The 25052-nt window shown below is 39.0% G+C and overlaps 1 protein-coding gene across 1 annotated transcript in view; it reads right to left on the bottom strand.

Moving 5' to 3' along the window:
- Positions 1 to 25052, bottom strand: part of Usp14 (ubiquitin specific protease 14) — an 89836-nt gene that overhangs the window by 36075 nt on the left and 28709 nt on the right. Inside the window, exons 3-6 of the mRNA XM_083139372.1 lie at positions 13003 to 13110; positions 8068 to 8182; positions 4883 to 5055; positions 3862 to 3953 (exon numbers count right to left, since the gene is read on the bottom strand). Coding sequence (XP_082995498.1) covers positions 3862 to 3953; positions 4883 to 5055; positions 8068 to 8182; positions 13003 to 13110 — 488 coding nt within the window. The remainder of the gene's footprint in view (positions 1 to 3861; positions 3954 to 4882; positions 5056 to 8067; positions 8183 to 13002; positions 13111 to 25052) is intronic.

The following is a 25052-nucleotide window of genomic DNA, read 5'->3' on the forward strand; positions in this document are numbered from 1 at the left end:
TCTGCCATTTTGTTGTAATTTTTATGGATAATCTCCATGCCCTTCTTTCTAAAAAAGTAAATATGTAAATATTCAACTTATTTTGCACTGCAGTCACCTTGAAACACACATTTATTAAGGAGATCAATGATCATTTCAGGTTCTTCAAGGACCATTTCTAATTTTATATCGGATCGGTAGAATATCGGTTATCGGTATCGGCAAATTTTATATCGGTACTTTATCGATATCGGCCAAAATTTCATATCGGCCCATCCCTAATTGAAAATAATCCACAATGATAGACCAAAGAATAAGAAAAGTATAATTTTTTTTTAAAACATAAATTGTGATGCAGGTTATATAAGAGATATAATTGGGACAATTTAATTTATCAAAACCAGGGACTGTGTTACGCTGATCGATGGAAACGGCATTAAATATATCAATAAGGACACAAATATCACGTACGCTATTTCTATTTCAGTCTCTATAGGACATAGGACTGCCATATTTCTCCTTTCAATTACTTTAATAGTAAAATTAGCACTTCAAACCACTACTACTTTCGTGAGGAAAAGAATCCTAAAATCGTGTTTAATCCTCACCAGTATGTTGTTTGAACATTTAGCTGCAATCCATTGACAGACATAAATCGCAAAAAGTTATTGTATTTTTACAGTGCGATTCAAAAGTCCCCGAACTATCATTTCAAAAATTCATTGCCGTAAAACTAGAAAATATTTTGGAGTATTGTTGCTTGTGGTGATATGTGGAGTGTCCTTGGAAACTTGCTGCCTCATGAGATAAGTGCACATGACAGCGTGTGCAGGAGTTGGGAAGAAGTAAAATCCCGTGCATCACGAGTCTCGCGCAAGAACAGAGGGTTGCTATGATGGAAGCTTATTTTGTGATGTTATGGAGCCTAGTTTCATTTGGACGGGTTTGTTAACAGTCAGAACACACACATCTGGGCTTCAGAAAACCCGCACGCATTACATGAAGACCCACTTCACCCTCAAAAAGTTTGAGTGTGGTGTGCAATTTCTAGGTGGCAAATTGTGTGACCATTAAAAAGAAACAACCTGTTAATTGTACGAAGACATTATCCATAATTTCGTGGCAATGCTTGAAGAAGAGGACTGTTATGATTGATTCCAACAAGATGGTGCAACCTCCCACACTTGGAAGAAGACAATGGAGATGCTCCACGAGTTCTTCCAAGATCAGCTGATCTCATAAAAATTGTGGCCGCCTCTCACCCGATTTCAGTCCTCCAGATTTTTATTTAGGTGGGATATGTAAAAAATAGTGTAGCTCAATAACCCCAGGATGCAGCAAGATCTGCAGAACAACATAATTAGAGCCGTGAGGGGCATCCCATGCAACATAATGAAAAAAAAAGTCCAACATGTGAGGTAGCGTGAATTTGTGTATTCGAGAAAAAAGGGCATTTCCAACATCTTCTGTAAATATTGTATGGTTATATGTAAGCACAAATTTCAATAAAGTTATGGGTTACAGTATAAAATTATGTGAATTAAATTGTCCTTCACTATTTTCATTTTTTTTTTTTTTTTTTAAATCAGAGTTTGGGGACTTTTGAAGCACACTGTATTGTGTCAATTTAACAATAAAATATGCACACAGTGCATATCTTCATCATCTGAAAATCATTCCCTTAGTTTCTACTTATTTTGTACTCAAATAACAGTATGATCCTTCAGTAGGTTATACAGCAGCATTGTCGGCAAAAATGAACATAACTTTATAAACGTCACAGTGTCCAGGCCTATGCAAGACAAAATGAGAGTTCTGTTTAAGCATGGTAAATTTGAATTTCGGCAAATTTCCATTTAAGCTGCCAAAAACTGCTCTAAATACCTGAAATGTATTACATGTTTAGAGCATACTTGACAATAAATAACACTGCCGGCAGTGCTAAATGCATCGTTACCTTCTACCCACTGTTAGAGCAAGATGCTGTTACTTCTTCTCTCCTTCGGCATTTATTGTCATGCCCCCCCCCCCACACACACACAGAGAGAGAGAGAGAGAGAGAGGGAGAGAGAGAGAGAGAGAGAGAGGGAGGGAGGGGGAGAGGGAGGGGGAGGGAGAGGGAGAGGGAGAGGGAGAGAGAGAGAGAGAGAGAGAGAGAGAGAGAGAGAGAGAGAGAGAGAGAGAGATAGATATTTATCAAGATGTCACATTAACAGATAATCCTCAAGTAATGCGACCCCAGTGTTGTCACTGGAATTTGGAAATGCGACTCACATCTCTGAAAGGTCGTTCCTTAATGCAAGGGTGGGTTTTCTCTATCTTCGCAACCAAATCACCTACAATGCTATGGTATGAGGTTTGGAATATTCTTGGCCTAACCAAGTGCCCGTGACCAGACAGGATTAGGCTACCTTTTAATGCCGACACAAAGAATGGGGAAAATGAAACAGACAAACTTGAAACGAACAATTACATGAAAATTACTCCACACATATATTCAAATTAAGCTAAAATATGCACTTATGTCCCATATATGCATTTATATTAGGAATGGGACCGATTAATCTGTACTCTATCGGTATTGGCCAATATAGGCATATCGGAGTATCGGTAAAATTACCGATTATTTTACTGATCCGATATATCGATAAATATCTGATAATTTAGTGCAAAATTCTGCCATTTTGTTGTAATTCTTATGGATAATCTCCATACCCTACTTTCTTTTGTACCGCAGTCACCTCGAAACACACATTTATTAAGAAGGCCAATGAACCTTTCAGGTTCTTCAAGGACCATTTCTAATTTTATATCGGATCGGTAGAATATCGGTATCGGCCACACTTTCATATCAGCCCAATGCACTATAAAACTTTACCAGAGTAATCCACATCAAGTGAAATGAATGGATTCATTGAGAGCAAATGAATTTTCCTTAAGGAAAAAAACACAAATATGCAAAAATCCCTCCCTAGTTATCACATTTAATGTTCACTTTCCTATTTTACTGATGAATATAAAAGTTGTTTTTCTTTAACACACATAAAGTTACCCCCTGCTTATTACAACATGCCATGAAGACAAAGAAGGGAGATGTGGGGGTAAGGTGCCAGATATTCACAATGTTGGCCATTTGTGGATGTGGTGTGATGAGCACCATTCTATCACTGCTTTTACCCATTTATTTGAGGCTGGGTGCACCCAAAAGCAACTCCATGCATGGAAATTGCTGGAAATATTCCCTCCTGAAACCAGCCAGACTGGGAATCAGACCTACTTCTCATCTGGATCCAAATATATTTATTAATATGAATAATATAACAAATTAACATTATTAAACATTTACCATCCTCTAGTAATTCTCTGAATGTTAGTGACAAGATAGACACAACCGAATTTGGACACTTTTGATACAGAAGTGTTGAACTACAATGAAATTTGAATAGATGGTGAGGAAAGGGAAAACTAAAAATCTTGACTGATTGATTTGCTTTATTATACTTCGCTTTTTGTGCCACTTTTGGCTAATTTGCGAAGACGGGGGGGATAAGTGATGATATGATTAAATTGATCAATGGCCACTCACAAACATCCATGCCCAGACCGGAATTCGAACCCGGGACCCCTGGCATTGTAGTGCGATGTGCTAACCACTCTGCCACTGGGGCCGAACAAAACTTAAAGTCTGACATGTTGATTATCATGACCTATTTCAACTCAGGAAATCTGACATGCAAACCAGATAAAAAACCTGAACGGTCATATAATTTTAAGCAATACTGTACACCATAAGTAATAACCAAATAGTATCCACTACAAATCTCGCTAAATGCTTTTTAAAAAAAAATACAATATGTAAAAATAACAAAAAATTACACGTACTTGAAATTCATTGGTCTTTCATCTTCTGGTTTCTTTGGGGGCAATTTCTGTCGAAGCATTCTAACTAGTTCCGTCCAGCACTCGTTAGCATCCTGTAAAAATATTGATCACATTACCGGTATATAGAGCAAAATTCCCTGAAAACTACTTACCATGGTTAACAATAAACAAAAGGTAGAGAAACCATTCACCTGCAAACAGGGTTATGCATTTTGAGAACTTTGAGAAGAGCTTGAAGAATAATTTAAAACATGGTTGAAATTTTAACCACTCCAACTGGAAGTGGAATAAATTGAAGGGAGGCTATGGTTTTTTGATTATGTGAGTTATTGTTTGCATTAGGAATGAATCAATATGCAATTTCCATCAATATCAACAATCAATCTATATCTCTACCCATGACACAAAACTACAAATGAACCATGAAGACTGAATTGTTCATTCTCCTCCTCAACTTATGTACATAACCAGGTGAATCTAATGCATATTGTCTCAAAAGATCTGCATTTCGATATTTACCTTACAAATCGAGAGTATGAATAATACCTTGAGTTCTAACTCTCCAGTCTTCTTAAACTTGAAGGTTTATGGCTGCAGCAACACACGCCTTCCATCTGTCCCTATCCTGGGCAAGATCAATCCAAACTTTCTGCAGCAACACACGCCTTCCATCTGTCCCTATCCTGGGCAAGATCAATCCAATCTTTTCAATCCTTACAGATTTCCTTTAGGTATGTCTCAACGTTATCCCTCCATCTTCGTCTTGATCCTCCTACAAGACTCTTACCATCAGGTTTCCAAAAAAGAATCCTGTAAACTCTTCTTTCCTCACCCATTCATGCCACATGGCCTGCCCACCTAAGTCTCCTTGATTTAATTATTCCAATAATATCTGGGCAACCGTGAGATTATGAGTGCTAACAATTCAAATGTACTTCATTTCAATAAAGCGTTATTATTTAGAATTTTGCAACCACACAGTCCAGTAAATCACCACTAAGAAACAAATGTTAATCATTACCTGCTGCATGAACCCATGGTCATTCTTCTCAGCGAATCGAGGAAAAGCCATGTGCAAAACCTGAAGCAAGATAATTGGCGGGATAGTTGTGCCCTTGTCCATGGACTCGTACAGATCTCTTACGGCAGCTGTTATTGATTGAGATGGAACGACAGCTCCTGCCATGGTCACTCCTGAAGAAGAAAATAAATTCTCACACGACACGGCAAAATAAGGCTACAGACAATTCTTGGCCAGCTACTGCTGTGCTTATTTACACACAGAGTAAAAGTGCATCCCTTGTACCCAAAACTGCAAAACTTGGGCACTTCACAAAGAATAAACAGTGTCTCTACAATTTCACAAAAACAAAATTCTCTCACTTTTCCAGATCAAGAACCAAACTCTTCCACACAAAAGCCATTAGAACAATTGTGTGTAAGAGGATCACCATATTTCAGTTAACATAGAATCTCACTAAACCAAGTTTTTACAATTTTCACTTCACATGTAAAACAAATAACCGCAGGATTGACCTATAGGCTAGTTAACAAAGAATGATTTTAAAATCATAATTGTACCATAAAATAATACATAATTGTAGTAAAATGTATACCTTCAGTTAAAAAAAAGTACCCGGAATTTGGCTGGTAAAAGTCCCACATTGGAGGCATCGAGAATTCATTTTGTCCGTAGGATGGCAGCACTGTACTGAATGACCACGCAGAGGGGTAGAGTAATCTATCCGTCACTTTGTGCACAGCAGCTGTTTACGTTAGTTGTGTTGACGAGTGTCCTGCGATTTGCAGAATGAAGACAAATATTGAGCAAAGAATTTGTTTGAAATTTTGTGTTGCTAACGGACTCGTGTGCTGAAACATTGGAAATGCTACAAAAGGCCTTTGGTGATTTGTGTCTGTCGAAAACACAAGCGTATCCATGGTATAAGGCCTTCAAAGAAGGCAGAGAAGTTGTTGCTGATTTGCCCCGTTCTGGTCGACCTTCCATGTCGACAACTGACGAAAACGTTGAAAAATCAGGACAATGGTGCTTGAAAACAAGCATGCGAGTGAGGTGGCTCATGAGCTTGGCATATCACACATGCCTGTTCACAACATTTTGACTGATGTGTTAAGCATATAACGCATCGCAGCACGACTTGTTCCGAAGAAGCTGATTTCCTGCAAAAAGCACATCACAGGGATGTTGCTGAAGACATGATTTTGCGAGCCTCTAGTGACTCAACCTTCATGAAACGCATCATAACTGGTGATGAGACATGAGTGTATGAGTATGACATGCAAACAGGTCAACAATCTTAGGATTGGTGCTTCAAAAATGAACCAAATCCCAAAAAACAACGCCAAAGTTGCTTAAAAACTAAGGTCATGCTCATTGTTTTCTTTGATTATCGTGGTGTTGTGCACTCAAAATTCCTTCCAGCGGGACAAACTGTCAATAAAGAGTTTTATGTGACTGTTATGAGGCATCTGTGTGAGAATGTTCGCTGGAAAAGACCAGAGTTATGGAAAAACAATTCTTGGATTTTGCACCACGATAATGCATCGTCGCACACGTCGACTCTTGTTCGCAATTTTTTGGCCAACAACTCAACGCATGTCCTCGCACGAGCCGTGGATTCTTTTTTGACTCAAGTTACCAATTCAGGGAAGGCATTTTGAATCAATTGAAACCATTGAAGGAAATTTGCAGAAGGAACTCAGGGCGATGCAGTCTTCTGTGTTTGAAAAGTGTTTTTGAAGACTGGGTTAAGCGTTGGCATATGTGTGTTGCATCTGATGGGGCCTATTTTGAAGGCGACAAACTTAATGTTGTTGATTAACCACGTATTTTGTGTTTTATTCACAAATTCCAGGTATTTTTGGAACGTTGTAGTAAAATCTGTGTAGTAAAAAAAAAAAATCTTGTTCAAAAACCTACTTTTAGTGCACAGATGCAAAAATGTTCATTTTTCCAGAAACAGTAAATTTCCCAGACATTTTCATGACTTATCCAGAAAAAGTAAATTCCCGGACTTTTCTAGGATTTCCGGGTTTGCCAGACTGACAGACACCCAGAATAAAACTTATGGAAAAATTTCATGCGTTTACTTTGACAGATGAATTATTAATTTTTAAAATAAACATTACAATAGTAACAAGTATTTCTACAGGGTGTCTATGAAAATAGCAAATCCCAAATTCGAGACTTTTTCTTGACCATTCTATCCCTTTCCTTGACCTTTTTATCCTTACTTAACATTAATTTAATCACCTCCTACTCAGGTAAAGTTGGAAATTAAGAAAATATATATTTTTATTCAATGAAAAACCCTACCACAAGGCCGGTTAAGATGAAACTAAAGCTGTAATTTAACAAGAGATTAGACTTGCTTCAATTATTAACTCATGTCAAAATGAATGCTTCTGACTTCATCCTGGACAGGAAATGGCCACATTACTTTATTTAATACTTAAGGAACTAAGTGAACAAATCTTAACCAAAACTTAACACAATTTTGGATTTCCAAATATTCCATTTTATCAAATCCCAGTACATGTCTATAGCAATGTAAATTTACTGTACTGTAAAAAATAGCAAAAATTCTTGACCACAAGGATAATTTCTTGACCTAAGTGATGATTTCTGGTCTTTATCTTGACATTCTTGACTGGTAGACAGACACCCTGTTCTATTACATTAATATCAGTAGTGTTTCGGGAAATGAAAGATGCAGTAGCAGACCAAAAGGAAGCACTCACTTGTATGCAAAGTTGATTTAGTTAACAAAAAAGTTCAGCAGCAGCTAACAGATGGGAAAAAAATACCACCACCAGACTCACCAAACACAGCATTACTCACAAATTCAGGAAAGTATATAATAGGCAGGATGTTTGTGAGTGTCCGTTCATTCATTAATTTCATCATATCATCACTCATCCCCAGCTTTGCAAATTAGCCAAAAGTGGCATTAAAAGCAAAGTAAAAGAAAACAAATCAATCAGTACTGTACCTAGGATATTTTTTTTATTAAAGAAAGGTTGTGACCTTGCAAACACAGGTCGGTACACAGTAAGAACTAGTGGTACACCCTATAGTAAATCAAATGGCATACAATATTAAGGTGAGAATTTTGTGAGATGCACAAAAACCCATACAATCCATAGTCTACTAGTAATTCTTTCTCTATTATTAACAGCACTTACCTCCATCATATTTTCTTAGTGCATCTCTGAGCTCTGGAACAGTTTTCAGGCACTGAACAGTGGCATTCATATAACATGTATTTCCCAGATTCGTCAAGCCAGCAGGCAGATCCAGCTACATATAAAGAAAATCCATTTTTTTACATTTCATTGTATGATTGCATCAATAATAGTATATGGCTATCAGTATTGATACCCTAGCAATAGAAGACAATCCAAGTACACTGAAGTCATGGGATACCTACCTAATAACGAGTGGGACCCCCTTGAGCATGGCAAAGTGCAGCAATTCAATGTGGCAAGGATGCACCAAGTCGCTGGTAGTCTGCTGGAGGGATGTGCATTCATGCAGTTTCAATTGCCGTCAATTCGGTCATTGTTGCAGGTGGAGGATCCTGGGCATGAATTGTCTGTTTGATAACATCCCACATGTGGTCGATAGGGTTCATGTCCGGCGATCTAGGAGGCTAATTCATGCATTGGAAATTGCCAGAATGTTTCTCAAACCAATCACACACCATTGCAGCCTGGTGTAATGGCGCATTGTCATCCTGGAAAATCCCATTATTGGCAGGGTACGTGAAGTCCAGAAAGGGTTGGAGATATTCACCAAGCAGCTGAACATTGCGATGAGCGTTCATTGTCGGGTTCTCGAGGACCTGAGGACCCAAACCATTCCAAGTAAACATGCCCCATACCATGACGGAGCCACCACCAGCTTACACAGTGCCTTGTTGACAACTTGGGTCCATGGCCTCATGGAGTCTGCACCACACCCGGACCCTACCATCCACGCGTACCAATTGGAAACGCTACACGTTGCCAGTCCTCTAAGGCCCAATGCACGTGTTCCAGAGCAAATGTGCACGATGTTTCACTGCACTCACAGAAGTCTACCTGACAACACTGCAACTGCTTCGCGACGTTCGACTGGTTTGCAGCGATGTTACAGTGCCATCAACTAGTTCCCTCCCGCTATCCCATGACTTTTGGCACTTCAGTGTATATTCCAGCTTGTAGAATACATTTTCTAATTTTGAGGCTCTTTTTATGGCTTACGCATGACAAGTCTCTTCTGGCTGGTCCACATCTTTTGAAATAAATATTATGGACCATATTGAATATTTAATGTTTTCATTTGTCATATGTTTAGTTACTATTTGTGATTATGAGAGTTGGCTAGCTTCGCGAATGTTCGGAAAGTTTTGAGCGACGCTGATAAAGCAACGAAGCTGGCTCAAGTACTCCTATATAAATGGTGCAGCAGTGATATTCTGGCCAGTTGATAGTCAGATTCAGTAGGGTGCACATCGTTATCTGCAATCTTACCGCTCTGTGAGGTCTTAATTAGCTTCGAGATGAGGTTGGACCCGAGCTCTTAGTCATTGTGTTGCCATGGAGAACCGTGTTATGTGCTATTAGTAGTATTATTATTATTTTTTGTGTTTCTCTTCTAAATTATTTTGTTATTATTTAAAAATATGTTTTCTTAAGATGTTTTCATACTATGGGAATGAGAGATGCGGTAATAGATAATTAAGTTACCCACGTTTTCCACGAAGCTGTTTTACACTATTTTCTATTAATTTCGGTAGCCACTGCCACCATCCTCATTGGAATTTGATGTGTTGTTGCTTGGCACGTTTCTGTTGTTTTTTTCCTAAATCGCCGCTAGTTGTGCTGCTGTCGCCTGTATGTCTGCGTATATGTCGTCTGCTGTTCACCGGTGTTAATTGCTGCAGTAACAGAAGCCAGGCGTGGTGTGCCTGACCACTATCTATGTCCATGGTTGTAGTGCATGATTTTTGTGTCTATGAGAGTGTGTGCTTTGTATTTAACGTGTACTTTCTCAATTTTATGGTTATGGAATTTGATATGCTTGGTGGGTTGGGCGACAGCAGCACACCTAGCGGCAATTTTAAAAAAAACAACAACAGAAAAGCACCAAGCAACAACACAATGAATTCCAACAAAATTGGAGCAGTGGCTACCGAAATTAATAGAAAATAATGTAGAACAGCTTCGCGGAAAACGTGAGTACCTTAATTAAGATGTCTGTTTCCTTCTGCGTAATATGGCTGTGCTTCGTGGACTTTGACAATCACGTGTTTTATAGAATTGAGTCCGAGCATTGTTAGCCATTGGTGTTGAAGTGGCAGAGTAGCCTTATACCTTTGGGGTTCTTATTATTTTCTCGTTTCAAGTTGATCATTATGTTCTTTTGTTCCATGCAACGTGCCTGTGCTCTGTAGGACTTTGTGTGATCTCGTAATTAAGAATCGAGTCCGAGCACTGTTTAGCTATTGATGTTGCAGCGGTGGAAGTTTGTCGTTCTGTTCATTTTCTTTTGCATTTGTTTCTTTCCACGTAACGGTGCTTACATTTTGCAGAACTCTGTAATGGGGTTAAAAACCGAACGAATTGTTACATTAGTGTTGCAGTGGAGGAGTTATTGGTTTGTTGGACCCAGAGATTTTAATATGTACTTGCCATGGGTACGGGCAGCCTAGGTATCTCACGGATAGATTTCTGTCAAGTTTTTTTTCAATATCAGGAATTGTTTCTTTTTTCTTCACGTATGGATTTCCCTCATGTTTTCTAAATTACAATTATGAAAGTAGTTGTTCATCTACGACAGGTAGGCCTGTCGCAGGGCTCATTTTTACCTGTTCCTTTCTCGGCTTTATGCATAACTTTCGTCGATCAAGCATCGAACCGACGACCACTGGATTACCAGACACACAAACACTCTATATCTTTTACCGTTCGAGCTCGAGGAGAAAAGAAATGTCATATTTGTAAAAAAAACTTTAAGAAAGAAGCTTGTTAATTTCGTTTCACAACTGAAAGTGATTGTTGAGATTGTGAAGTTTATATTTATCAGTTTAAAATCCCATTGTTGTAACTTGTACTTTTCCTTAAGAAAAAAAAGAAGAGATATAAATAAAAGTAATTTAGATCGTCAGTAAAAAATGTGTTTGCAGTGTAATTTTTCGCATGCCCAGTGTTGTCAAATTGTGCATGTTCTCTTTCTGGTAAATGATCAACGTGACATTGCCAGGTTTCTTTAGTTTTTCGACCAAAATTATTTAGTTTCAATCACCCGTTCCTGAGATGGCATCACGGAAGATTCCATTAAAAAGAGTACCTCTAACAGCTCTACCCCAAGCTAGCTTCGGGGGCGAAGAGAAGCCATCTTTGGAAATATGGAAGGCAAATCAAGTGGAGAGAGTGATGGCGAAGCGCCAACATAATTCTAATTTGCACAACGACAGAGACATGCGAAGGAAAGTTCTTCCTCAGACATCAAAGCACTGCCCTCATACATTCACATTTGTTTTTCTTCTTGTTAATTATTAAATTGTCTGCGCCACGTGAGCGAAATTTCCGCACCTAAGTTGCCATAGATTAAAAGAGTTAATTAAGGAGATTTAGCAAATTTCGGGCTAGGTACTCTGTGGTTGTGTTTAGCAAACATTGAAGAGTCTTCGTGAGGATTGTATCTCCTTCTTCCTTTGTTATTCATCGTGCACCCATTTCTTCTCTCTCTTCGTTGTCACGACTTTATTAACGTTTCAATAATTTTGGTGTTCAACGTGGGGCTCGAACTGATACAACTTTAGGCTTGAACTGTTTGAATCTAATTTTTAGCCTAAACTGATTAAATCCATCGTTATGCCTTAACGAATTGAAACCTGCCGAATATAACAAGTACATCACTGGGGGTGAAAAGATGTATTATCATGATGTGATCATCACTTGAATTACGTTTCAAACATATAATCTTTATGGGATGTTTCTTTAAAAAAATCATCTGATTACAGCCAGATCAATGTTGAAACTAAATCTTATTCCACTTCCTTTGCTCTAACTCTAAAAAAGTAAACAAGGCTACTGCCAAGGCTAGAACTCAAAGACAGGAACTTGTGAGATTACTCCTGTAGTAATTTACAAGGAAGTCAAAATAAAACCTTAATTTGGTTTTGTTTCTTACCTAGTAGATTTCTGTATGTAGGGTGGCACAAGTTTGTTGCATTTTAGCACATACCTATTGCTGATCTACATATATTTTCAAGTTGGAGTTAGTGCCTGTATACCCTAAGAAGAAGTTGTCCTTGCAGTCACTTATGAGCCACTGCGAAGGCCTTTCCATCCATCTGCCTGCAAACTGAAGCCATTGTCGAAGTTTCTCCTCCATTAGTAAACTTGCTAATGTGGTAAGCATGCACAGAGATATTGAATTTTCATTTGCTGAGAAATTTCTGTAATTTTTAGGCTGACAAAGGGCAAGAAATGATTCCTCTTCACTGGTGCAGGTGTGTAGAGGAGGCACCATCTTTAAAAATAACAAATATGATATTTTGAAAAAGGTAAAGGTAAAGTGTACCCCTGTGCATAGCACCACGCCATGAAGGCATATAGGGGGTGTGGGTGTAACGCCCCACACTTTCTTGATCCGGTCATGAGTGGGGGTGATGTGATCAGCATCACGCCCCTGACCGCCTTTATCCCCCAGGGTTTCCCCCAGGTACCCATGTTATTCGACGCTGGGTGGGCGCCGGGGCCGCTTTCACCGTTAGAAAAGTTCCCGGATTTGAACCGGCCGGGGATCGAACCCGGGACCTTTAGCATGGTAGTCAGACGAGTTACCGACTGAGCCACCGCGGCCTTTTTTGAAGCTCACTTGATTAGTGTTGCAGCCTCGAGGTCATTTTGTAAATAACAGTTGATATCTCATGTAAATTTGAGCTGTGTACAGTTTGCCTTAAAATTTCCATTGGACTTTCAAGGTTTTCAATTTACTCGTGTAATACAATGCACAGAATTTAAAAGTGATATTGAAGCATTTTCTGCATCTCTTATGAAATCTTAACATGTATCTGTCTCCTAACATGGCTTGCGATCCAACGAAGAAATACAAAAAGGAAAACTTACTGCAGAGGCTAGCTCAGTCTCATTCATATCTTCAACAAACAGAGTCTTCTCCATTGGCTCCTTGGGAACATCCTCTTCTTTGCTGCCCATCATCAAAATAGTTACGCCCTTTCAAATAAATAAAACACACCCATTAATAATATATAACAAGGGGTAGACAAAAAAATAATAATTAAGGCACAAATCACTTTTTCTCAGGAGCCAGCGTATTTTTCCTTTTGGCAAATACAAGAAAGAAAGCCATTAAGCCAACTAAGATAAAGCTAAGACATTTTGAACCTAATTTATTAATTAATATAAGATTGCATTAAAGTAAGTAATTATTGTGCTGAAGTAACCTTCTTAAAGAAGGTCTATCTGTAACATCATAATTAACTATGAAATACATTAATATAATGCCGACTCCACCATATTGCTGCAGATTTAAAAATCTGGCTAGCAACTGCAAAAATTTATAAAACCTCGGATTTTTAGGTTCTAAAAAATGTGCTTTTAGGTGCCTAAAATAGGCTATAAAAATCCTAAAATAGGTTCTAAAAACCTTAAATTAGGCTCGAAAAATGCTGAAGTAGGTTGCAAAAAGACTTAATTTGGTACAAAATTCCTGAAAAATACTGATTAGATACAATCGTTAAAAACAAAATTTCACAAGAACCGTATTAACCAAATATTAATTTTCTAAACAAATTTTCACTTCTTTATATCATTTTCAAAATTATCTACAAATTATATAATACTGCAATTGTGCTGTTAGAGAAAGTTACTTGTTGGTATGAAAAATTAATTACGTATGTATAATTTGCTGCACAATATCAGGGTGGCTACTCACTTGGGAATTCCTTGAATTCCAGGAATTATGCATGAATTATTTGCTCTGCAAATTAATCATGAATTTTGGCAAGACATGAAAAAAGGTACAAATGGATGTTTTCTCTAAGTCCCATTTTTTCTCCGTAGACGTAAAATATTGCAACTGTTTATACATGCCCTGAGGAAAGTTTCTCTCAGCTTAGCTTTTATTTTTTTTAGGAAGAAAAAGAAAGCTACATGAAAAAAAATTCCCAATTCGTTAACTTTGTGTGTCTTTTGCAGAACGATCTACGTATCTGACAGACGGAAGATTTACAAAATAATATATCTTGAAGTTGATTAGGTAAATTTTTTGGTTCATTGGAATCATACAAACCCTTTACATTCTTAATATTTTTCTGTATGGAAGGGAGGGTGAGTCGGTAATACGTAAGGTTGGAATAGAGGAAACATCTGCTTGTATCCTTGAATTTTTGGAAAGTTCGCCTTGAAAACCAGGAATTATACTTGAATTTTTTCATGGTTCTATTGTCCACAATGAATCCTTCTGCGTTATCCATACTCAAACTCCACCTCTTGTCTGTGACGATCATTTCATGTAATCAAAATTATCTTTCAACAGAAATATAGTCCATAGTGGGATTGTAATCAATGGGTTCCGGGTTCGATACCCGGTGGAGGCACACAGCTGTTCGGATCCCAATTTAAACTGTAGATCCAGTCCCGATTAACCTCACTGTGCATAAAGTGGAATTCAAATATCAAATCAATCAATCAATTCAAGCAAATTTGAATGCTGAAACATTACTTCGCAAGGTGTGAATGCCAAAAAGGACCAAACTGACATGAGAGTGAGCAAGGCTGTACAGATCAGAAGTTTGCACTTGGGACTGTGCAGGCAGTAGAGACGATTGGGTACCAAAACTGAGAATGGGGAGGAGGGGGGACAAGAAGTTTACTTTATCTTAGTAGACAAGGCTTAGCATGAAAACTCTATAGTCTGGGGGTAAAAAGTAGGGGGGGGGGGACTGTCCCCTTTTGCCGCCACTGTGTGCAGGTAACAGTACATCAGACATTTCATTTTGATTAGAGCTTTGATAAACATCATATACTTGGAGGGAGAGAAATAGTCAGGAAACACGTTTCAAACATGCCAGTCATGGAATTATTTCGCTACCAAACCTAGTAAATACCTGAGAGATATAGAAATCCTGTAAAACCTAAAAAAAGGTTTAATTTAGGCACATAAACCTAAAATAGGTTCTAACAAGCAAAATAGGTTATTCTAGGCACTATAAAACTTCGTCAGTTGTTTTATTTATTATTTTTTTTAAAAAAATGAAACGCTGATATAACTTGTTACTCCCTCTGTCCCATAATTATTATCCGGTATGCCAAAATGGTAGTACAGGAATGACGGACGAAGATGCAGATGGAAAGCACAATTTGTACTGATCCTTGAGTAGTAAAGTTGTACTACTCATTCCCTTTTTTCATGTTCTTCTTCTATATACACCAATGTCACAGTTTGAATATCGAGCAATTATTATGAGACAACAAACAAAGGTGTACCAGACAATAATTATGGGACATAGGGAGTATTTCTTATTCACCTGCAAAGAAAAAAAAAAGGTTAAAAACCTAATAGTAATAGTACATGTGATACAGAAAAAGAAAAATACAATTAAAAAGGCACACTGTACTCATTATTTAAAAAAAAGGTGTTTATAAAGTCCCGGGGTGTGTGTGTGTGTGTGTGTGTGTGTGTGTGTGTGTGTGTGTGTGTGTGTGTGTGTGTGTGTGTGTGTGTGTGTGTGTGTGTGTGTGTGTGTGTGTGTGTGTGTGTGTGTGTGTGTGTGTGCGCGCGCGCGCGCGCGTTGGCATACCCGTCATTAGGAGGAACAAGATCAGAAAAATTACCAGCATTAAGAGGGACTTTTTCATTGTGAGGTAATTTTGGTGGTTCCTCGGAACGAGAAAGCACATTATTTAATATTATGGCCGAACCGGCAAAGGAAAATTTAATGTCGTGGAATTAATCGACGAAGGGGACCAAGATCTATATTTTGATAAAAGATAGAACAAAGTCCGACAATTGTACTCGGAGTTATGCTACAAAACAGTGCATTTTTCTGGTTCCTCTTTTCGGGGCATTGTGCCTGTACGTGTGTATCAGGTGTTTATCGGTTCCTCTCAACAGGGCTCTGTGCTTATCACCGACACACAACGTGTGTGTCGTTTGTGCGACGCCAGAGACATCTGCAGTGTGTTAAAAATTGCGGAACTACATCAGCGGTGACGTCAAGGCGGAGCGAGGAAGATCGTAGGGGGTGGGGCCTGCGGTTGCAGAGAACAGCGTTGTCGGATCTACCCCTCAACTTACATGACTCAGCATTTTTCACTGACGGCTCTGAACGTTGCATTGTCCGCAGTGCTGCATAAGTTGCAACGCTGGAGAATGCAGCGTTGCTACATCATTGCCTACATGGGAAATGTTAACGGCGCTTCACGATTGCGTTCCGAGAGGGTTCGTTGTGTGATAGTAGCCGTATTTAATATATCGGTTTGAGCTTGGGCAATTATGTCTCGTATTTCTCGGAAAAGATATATATCAACGAAGAATTGTAGCAATCTGCCGGAGGGTACGTGTGAGCGAGCAAAGAATATTGTAGGAAATGCTTGTGTATTTCCACATCAAGAAAGCAAACTAGTAGGATTTCTTCTTGTATTAATTAACAAAATATTCAACCAGAGTTCCTATGCTAGAATACTGGAAATGATTGCGCTTAATCTAACTAAAGCACAAAAGCCAGATACAGGACAATATAGTACAAAAACAACATACATATTTACGTTCTTAATTGTGGTCTAACTATTCGTTTTCTCCGTCTACTCCACTCGTTAAAAATTTGCTCCTCCTCTGTGGTGACAGTGGCGTATTTAAGAGTACGACTTCAATCTCCTTCCCGAAATACCTTCCACTCTCAAAATGTTTCTTTCGTCACTAGAATGCAGATGCATATGTTCAAAAATGGCAAAATACGTAGTTAAACATTAATAAGAATAGGTTCTTCACTAACATTTCAATATTTTTCGTAATACATGTCTCTAAAGTAAGGTAGAATTCACACCGAACTTACAGGCGACACGTGTTGCTTGAGGATTTCACCAATCCAAAGCAAGTTTCTGAGCCCTATTATGCCTGCCGCTACGTTATGAAACGTTGCTGCGGATTGACGCGTTTCCAATCGACATATGTCATTTGCACTTGCTGTTTGGAGTGAAATCCACGTGTTGCTTGACGTTTCGGTCTGAAAGTTACAGGCGACAAGCAACACGGAGATGCCAAGCAGCTTTCAGACCAAAGCGACACACAACACATGTCGCTTCGGAACTAAACCCTGCGACAAGTTAAGTTTGCAGCAACTTTTCGCCCATGTAGACCCAAACGTGCACGCAGAATATAGTTCCGCTGCAATACTGCCGATTTTCTCAATGTCTGTGATATGAACAGCTCGGCGGTCGAGGCAAGACTCGCACGGGAGATGCTGAGCGCCGTTCTCGCGCGGTTTAATACATAAAACCTGCTGCAAACTTAACCTGTCGCGGGGTATAGTCAATCAATATCAACGTTTCACACCTTACCGGTAGCCCCAGAAGACTGAGTTCGACTGGTGAGATTCTCAAGCACCACATATGTCTCTTCAATGTGAAATCCATCAATGAGAGAAGAGCCCAGTTCGAGCGACATGTAAAAGCTCACTAAAGCAACACATACACCGCGCACAAGTGAACAGACCAAGTCAATTTGATGCACGGCCCGAGCGACATGGTGATTTCACATCCAAGCGACACGAGACCCTTCAATCTAATGCAAAAGATTCATTGCGTATGCGGGAACAACAGAAACAGGTGACACGATGCACCGTATTGAGAACATAGTCCAGTCCAAGCTACAAATGCAGCTTGTGTCGCTTCAGTTCAAAATTTTTGTTTTCAAGAAGCACGTTACATGGGGATTTCACACTGAAACGACACGACACGCATGATTTTGTGCGAGCAATAAAGGTTTCGATTTTCTGTGGGGTATAGCACCTTGCACTGGCGTACGCAGGGGGCGCTGATGGGGCTACTGCCCTACAGAAATTTTAAGAAAATCCAAATTTTAAATGAAAATTTGTAAGAACTCACAGAAAGGAAAGATGTAAACGCAAACCTCCCTTAAAGTTAAAATGACACCCGATAACCATTTCTGTCTTCGAGTAAAGTTTTAATAGTGAAAAGTTGAAAATGTACGATAGCCTATATATTTTATTCGGTATCCCACAATTCTAGAACAAAGCTATATACTATACACCTTTACAATTTCAGCCCCTCCAGAACAAAAATCCTGCTTACGCCAGTGTCACCGTGAGAACAATTGGAGCAGACTATGATATCGAAAACCAGAAAACTACGGCGACTCAATTGTATTTAACTTAGTATATGGCACGTTTTCCCTCTTCTCGAGTGGCAGCAACGAATCGTCCCCTACGTATGGTCAGTGCATCGCCCACTGGCATATACATGAGGGAAGGATGAGAGACAGGCCTGCGGCAAGGAGTAGCAAGTCTACATTTCCACTTCACAGCCTAACAAAGACAACTAAAGGTGGCCAGGTAGGAAAATTTCCTTGGGCTCAGGATGGTGGTGTGTGTTGCAAGGCGTGCTGTCCATGGGCGTCCGGAAGGAGGGGCAAGGGGAGGCCGTGCCCCCCCCCCCCCTGGAAAATGAAAGTCGACCAAAAAATATGTATTTCACACATATAATTTCATTTTAGCCACAATAATATGTGTTAATTATTGCATGAACACCATAAATTCAAATTTAAGCAATATTTTTTAGGGAACAACACTATTTTTGGGAAAAAATTGTCTTCGTTTGCCCCCCCCCCCTGGAAAAAAAATACCTTCCTTGCCCCTCCCTGGAAAAAATCCTGCGGACGTCCATGGTGCTGTCGACAGTGGCGGCGATTGGGTTCCAAAACTGGATTGGGCAAAGGAACTTTACTTTTCCTTTATAGATAAGCTTTACCATAGTGGCGGAGCAAAAGTGGCTAAAAGTGAGGGACAACTGCTGCCCTACGCTCCCTCAGTCAGTAATGATTATTCGACTGTGAAATCAGTTGAAATATTGGAATCAGATTCTTTCCTCATTCATCCATAAACATTCTATTTCATTTCGCTTTGTAATAAAAATAAGCACTTTATAAATTTAAAAATAATATATTTTTAAAATTATTCTTAAAATCAACGTAATTAAACAGAATTATGGCTGACAGATTTTAAGAAAGAAGTTACAGTCCGTGAATTACTTTTTCACAGTGTTCAATAATTTTATTAGGAGGCGCTTTTCTGCCATTTTATTTAACCGCGACGGTGCGGATGTGTGGTGATTAGAAGAAATTTAGGAAGGGACACTCATGACCAGGCTGGGATTCAAACCCGGAAACCCTGGCGTCGTATTACACTGAACTAACCTCTCCCCCAGATTTTGGAGGACAGAAAGGAAGTTATTCATATAATATATAAGATGTAATATATAATATATTACATATTATATAATATAATATACGAACCAGTGTATAGTGCACCTCCACTGCATATCGCCAGTTTACAAGGCGATTCTCATATTCTGTATACTCTATACTATTCACAGTTACAATACAAGTGTTAACCCATTGAGAAACCTAAGTTTGCTATTTTAGAATCTCTCTCTCCAGGACGTAGTGTAATCAAGAGGCCCAGACTTCGTTACCCGGTTGAGGCACATTGTGGTTCCGATCCCACTTTAAACTGTAGGTTCAATCCCGATTACCCTTTCTAGGCATAAAGTGTACTTAAAAAGAATCTTACGTTGAACTTGATTGAAATTACGTTTTTGCTTGCAAGTTTGAATATGTATATTAATATTAATAATAACAATATTAACTACTTTAATTAATAGAGTATGAGATTTGATCAAATTGTCCTTTGATGTAGAGATGTTACTGACGCAAGTATTGATGGAATGAACTGCAATGAGTATTTTGCTACCCTTGAAAAAAAACGAACCAAAGGAAAACGCCGCCCGCCTCCCCCCTCCCTGTCCTGTTTAAGTGGGGGGAGAGTGGTCCGACGTTCAGGCCAGACGCTTGGCAATTCTGAACTACCCTTTCTTGTCAGTGCCAAGGGGTAGGTGCGAAGAAGTGTTTGCGCACCCTTTAATTTTCTTCCTCTCCCATTTTTCAACCAATAACACCAACTTCTAGAGTGCCATACCCGGTGGAGGCACATAGTGCTTCGGATGCCACTTTAAACTGTAGGTCCAGTCCCGATTAGCGTTACTGTGCATAAAATGGACTTAAAACACCAACTCAACAACAACAACTCTTAGAGTGCCATGCTGTCTCATGTCATATTCAGCGCCGAATGTTACGTTCTAAAGTGAGACCGCTGTTATTGTTTACATCAGGCAAACACTGATCCCCGATTTCTTTCCTGTACTGTCGGCAGTTTATAAAGGCAAGCCGCCATTGTCTTTCTTTCGTCAGCATTGTTGTTAAGAATTGTTTCTTCTTATGTTTCAAGTAGTCTGTGTTTGTCGATAAATGCCTATAGCTCAGTGTCAGGTGCTTTGTGTTATCCTTTGCATTGTTGATCCACCGTTTTTGTTGTCTGCCTACTATCGGATCAAAAGCTATGTATACTCGAGTTTTGGACTCCAATTAAAAATTAATCAGTAGACCTAAATAAAAACGAGTTACATCAAAATTTGACTGTTTCAATTCTGTGTTAAGCTATAGTAACCAATCATTTTCGATTTTTAGTCGTCTTGAGAATAAAAAAACTGCCGTTTTTTTGCTTTTTCCAAACAAGAAATAAAAAAAAATTAAAAAAATCGTCCGATCGTGATCAAATTTAAATATGCAGGTAGAAAGGTTGTAAATATAATTCTTAATTTTCAATTTTTTTATTGGCTAAAAAGTCAAATGTGTCTTATCAATTTTCTGAAACACATTCCCTCCCATCCCGTGGGAAAATACGTTGCTTGCCTTTCCTTGGAAAAAATATTCCAATTTTTTCATGTGTCATTGGCCTCCCTTCAAATTTTTGGCCTCTCCAATGGCGCAGTGGTAGCATCGTCGCCTTGTAATCAAGGGGTTCCAGGTTCGATTCCCGGTGGAGGCATATAGTGGTTCGGATCCCACTTTAAACTGTAGGTCCAGTCCCGATTAGCCTTCCTGTGCACAAAGTGTACTTAAACACCAACTCAATCAATCAAATTTCTAAACATGTCTTGTACTAAAACCGAGCAAGAGTGAATCAGTTGGAGTTTTAAAGTCCGCTTTATGCACAGTAAGTGTAAGTCTGGACCTATAGTTTAAAGTGGGATCCAAACCACTGTGTGCCTCCATCGGGTATCGAACCCGGGACACCTTTCGCTAGTTTTATCCACTTTCATTGGCATATTATTGGAATTTCAATTAGTGGCTAAAACATGCATGCATGTTTCGTGTTTTCTTTATTTTCAACATGCGCCCCTTAAATTTCATTCCACACTCTCTCAGCACTTCTACAGAGCATTCATTCCCCGACATTCGTTACGAGACTCGGCAGCTAACGGCCCGGCGTCAGCGCTTGTCTTTCCCAGTGAACGGGTACGCGACAGTCGCACGCTACAGTCTGTTTTTTTCGCTCTCCCTGCCTTCGCTCTCTTTCCCTTTCTGTTGACGTTGCAGACTGACGCCAGTATAATCCTCCCTCGGAAGTTGTGTTGTGTCGTGTCCATGTGTTGAAGATTGTGGCTTAATATGGCTCAACAAAAGTTTACATTGCAACAAAGAATTTACGTTGTCGAGTGTTACTTCGGAAAGAGGAATTGTGGATAAGTGCGACGACGTTTTGCAACGAAATTTCCTGGTGTTCCCATTCCACATAGGACCACTATATTAAACCTCGTAAAAAGTTTAGAGTAACAGGGTCAGTTCTGAATAAAAGTGGAAAGAAAATTGGGGAAATCTAAAAAATAAAGTATACAAAGACAATCCGCACACCATCCGTGAGTTAAAAGAGAGTATTGTACGAGAAATCCGGAGAATTACAGTAGTAAACGAACTTGCACGTGTAAATGCCAATTTCTTTCGGAGATGCCAGGAATGTGTTGTAGCAGAGGGACATCATTTTCAACACCTTCAGTAGTCAATGTTAGTACACAATATGAAAACTGTAATTTTAATAGCCGACTCGAGCGACTGTCGCGGACCCCGTTCACAGGGAAAGACAAGCGCTGCTACCGGGCCGCTTGCCGCCGAGTCTCGTAGCGAATGTCGGGGAATGCTCTGTATATAATTAATTGTGGCAACGCACCAAGATTTACGGTTGGGGTTTTCTCTCCGTTGGGAACAACTAGGACGTTTAAGTAAGCAAATAAATAAAATAATAATAATAAACAGTTGTGTTTATATACGTATGTATACGTATATAATTTATATCCCCTCCTCCACATTCACCTGAAAGTGGCAATAGTTGTGATTCGTGGGACCGTCTGCTCAGTTGATATCTATGTTTTGGCTTTTTGAGTGTGTGCAGTATTCCCCAAGGCCCTCTTCTCTTGTTGTTGCTGTGCAGAAACACAATAATCCTGAAATCGCTTGTATGGCTAGGAATTAAGTACAATGTAAGTGACAGCGTTGAAGAGATTAGAGGGAAGAAATGGTATGGCAATGAGTGAAGTTGCCAAACGAAGAATGTGTGTATGAGAAATTACTATTGTTTTTGCATGCATAGTTCGTCATTAACTTTTTTTCCTTTTGTTGCAACATATGATTTTTCCTTCAAGACTTATAATAGGTCTGTGTGGGCCTCCCTGATGGTGCAGTGGCAGCGTGGTCACCTTGTAATCGCTGGTCCAGGGTTCGATACCCTGTGGAAACACACAGTTGTTCAGATTCCACTTTAAAATGTAGTTCCAGTCCCGATTAGTCTTTCTGTGGATAAAGTCGACTTAAAACAACAATTCAATTCAATTATAACGAACGCTTTCATTATACTTTAATAATCCTAATTATTATGCATTGAAATATATATTGATACAATCAACTCCATAAAATGATGAAAATTGATATTGGAAATATCAATAGATTGAAGAAACAGGTATATATAACTTTACTCTTCTTGTTTAAAGTAATAGAATTTTGAAGGAAAATGTATCTCACTTCCCCTTTTGTTGTTTAGTGTCTAGTGGAGTGACCTACTAATTCTGACAGCAAATTCAATGAGTCATGATATTCATCTTGGTCAGGGTGTGGATGCCTTTAGATTGTGTTTCTTTTATCACATAATTAATAGTTCATCCTCATCGCCTCAATTAACCAGTATACATATAATTTTGACCATAAATAGCAAAATGCAAGTAAAAACTTCTTGATGTTTACGATTTTCTTCGCATCTAAATTGTGGACATACGCCTAGTAGGCTCCTGTTGTCTGCAAGAAACAATCTGGAATTTTATTGAATTTCTTGCGGCTTCTCATCGGGCTTGAAATGTATTACTTCACAAGAAAATTTTGAATAACTGTACTATCTTGCATTATGAGCTATAAAAGTAAGTAAATTCATCAAAATTTTCACAAATCGTTGGTTGATTTGGCGTTTTAAGTCCACTTTATGCACAGTAAGGCTAATCGGGACTGGACCTACAGTTTAAAGTGGAATCCGAACCACTATGTGCCTCCACCGGGTATCGAACCCCGAACCCCTTGATTACAAGGCGACGACGCTACCAATGCACCATCGGGGAGGCCCTGAGGACGCGTTAAGAATGACCGATAGTTCACAAGTTTTCTTTTTGGCGTTAAAATATATTTTCAACCAAACATGTATTTTTATGCATCTGCAACTGCAACATAAAATGTTAATCACTAGAAAAGTAGAAAGCGAATTACCAGATTAGAAGAAACATCTTCATTAGCTGAATATTTCAACCTCCGATTATAATACCCTAGTACTTAAACCGGACAGAAACGTCGTCGCCTTGTAATCAAGGGGTATCGGGTTCGATACCCGGTGGAGGCACACAGTGGTTCAGATCCCACTTTAAACTGTAGGTCCAGTCCCGATTAGCCTTACTGTGCATAAAGTGGATTTACAACACCAAATCAATGAATTAAACCGGACAGAAAAGAGAGATTTTGGTTACGCTACTCCTCTATTTTAGACGCTGTTTATTGTGTTGGTTGGTTTCTTGTGTTTATTAGCTGTTTACCAATAGGTTCGACAAACACTTTAATGGTGCTTGGTGTAAAGGTAAAATTAATGATTGGATAGGTTTAAGTAAAAAAGAAATCAAACACCAAACCGATATCACATGGTATATTTGGTGTTGCGATATTTTCGAAACTATTAGTTACAAGTACGAAATTTAGTGATTTGAATTAACTATGAATTATCAAGTTGATACAATATGATATCCTATTCTAGATCAGCCTGTTTGTTTGGGTGTTTTACTCTGCCCAACAATCGAACCCAATCTGAACGTAGCTGTCACGATCCACATTCGTTCATACGTAACTCAGTTCTGCGTAATTCGGTTTTATACGTCAATTACTGTACCTAGGTCTTGGGAAAATATAATTTTAAAACGTGTTAATTAACCTTTACTTGTACGTAATGCATTTATAGGTAATTCTGTGTTATACCTATAACATAAAATACAGTTGATTTGTACGTAACCAAGCTACAACAATGTCACACAAAAACACAAATACGCAACAGGATAGGTGGATATGGTGGCGGTTGGTCTGGAATTGCGAGAAAGGGGAGTGCGGCGCGGCGGTGTCACAGAGAAGACAACGAACAGAGGCGGCACGCGGCATGAAATCAGGGGAGATTTGACGCAGTTGTTCAGAACAAAATACCAATTTTATTTTGTACGTACACCAGGTTGACCAGGTTTTCTGAACAAAAAATCAGGACATCCATGGATGCGTACGGGGGGGGGGGGGGGGGGGTTGGGTTGTAGCTATAACTAAAAGAGCACAGGGTCCAGTACACCCCTCTTTGGCAAAGAAAAAGTCATGCTGCTTATATGTTTCCTGAAATATTACATAATTCTCTTTAATCTATTTCCCTTTTGATTTTATTTGATTTTTGTTATTTAACAAAAGGTATGTAACTTCATGGTATTGTACCATCTTCGCGATTAACCAAATGTGACAGCCA

Source organism: Lepisma saccharinum, chromosome 17 (assembly GCF_977018435.1).
Source record: "Lepisma saccharinum chromosome 17, izLepSacc3.1, whole genome shotgun sequence".
NCBI lineage: Eukaryota > Metazoa > Arthropoda > Insecta > Zygentoma > Lepismatidae > Lepisma > Lepisma saccharinum.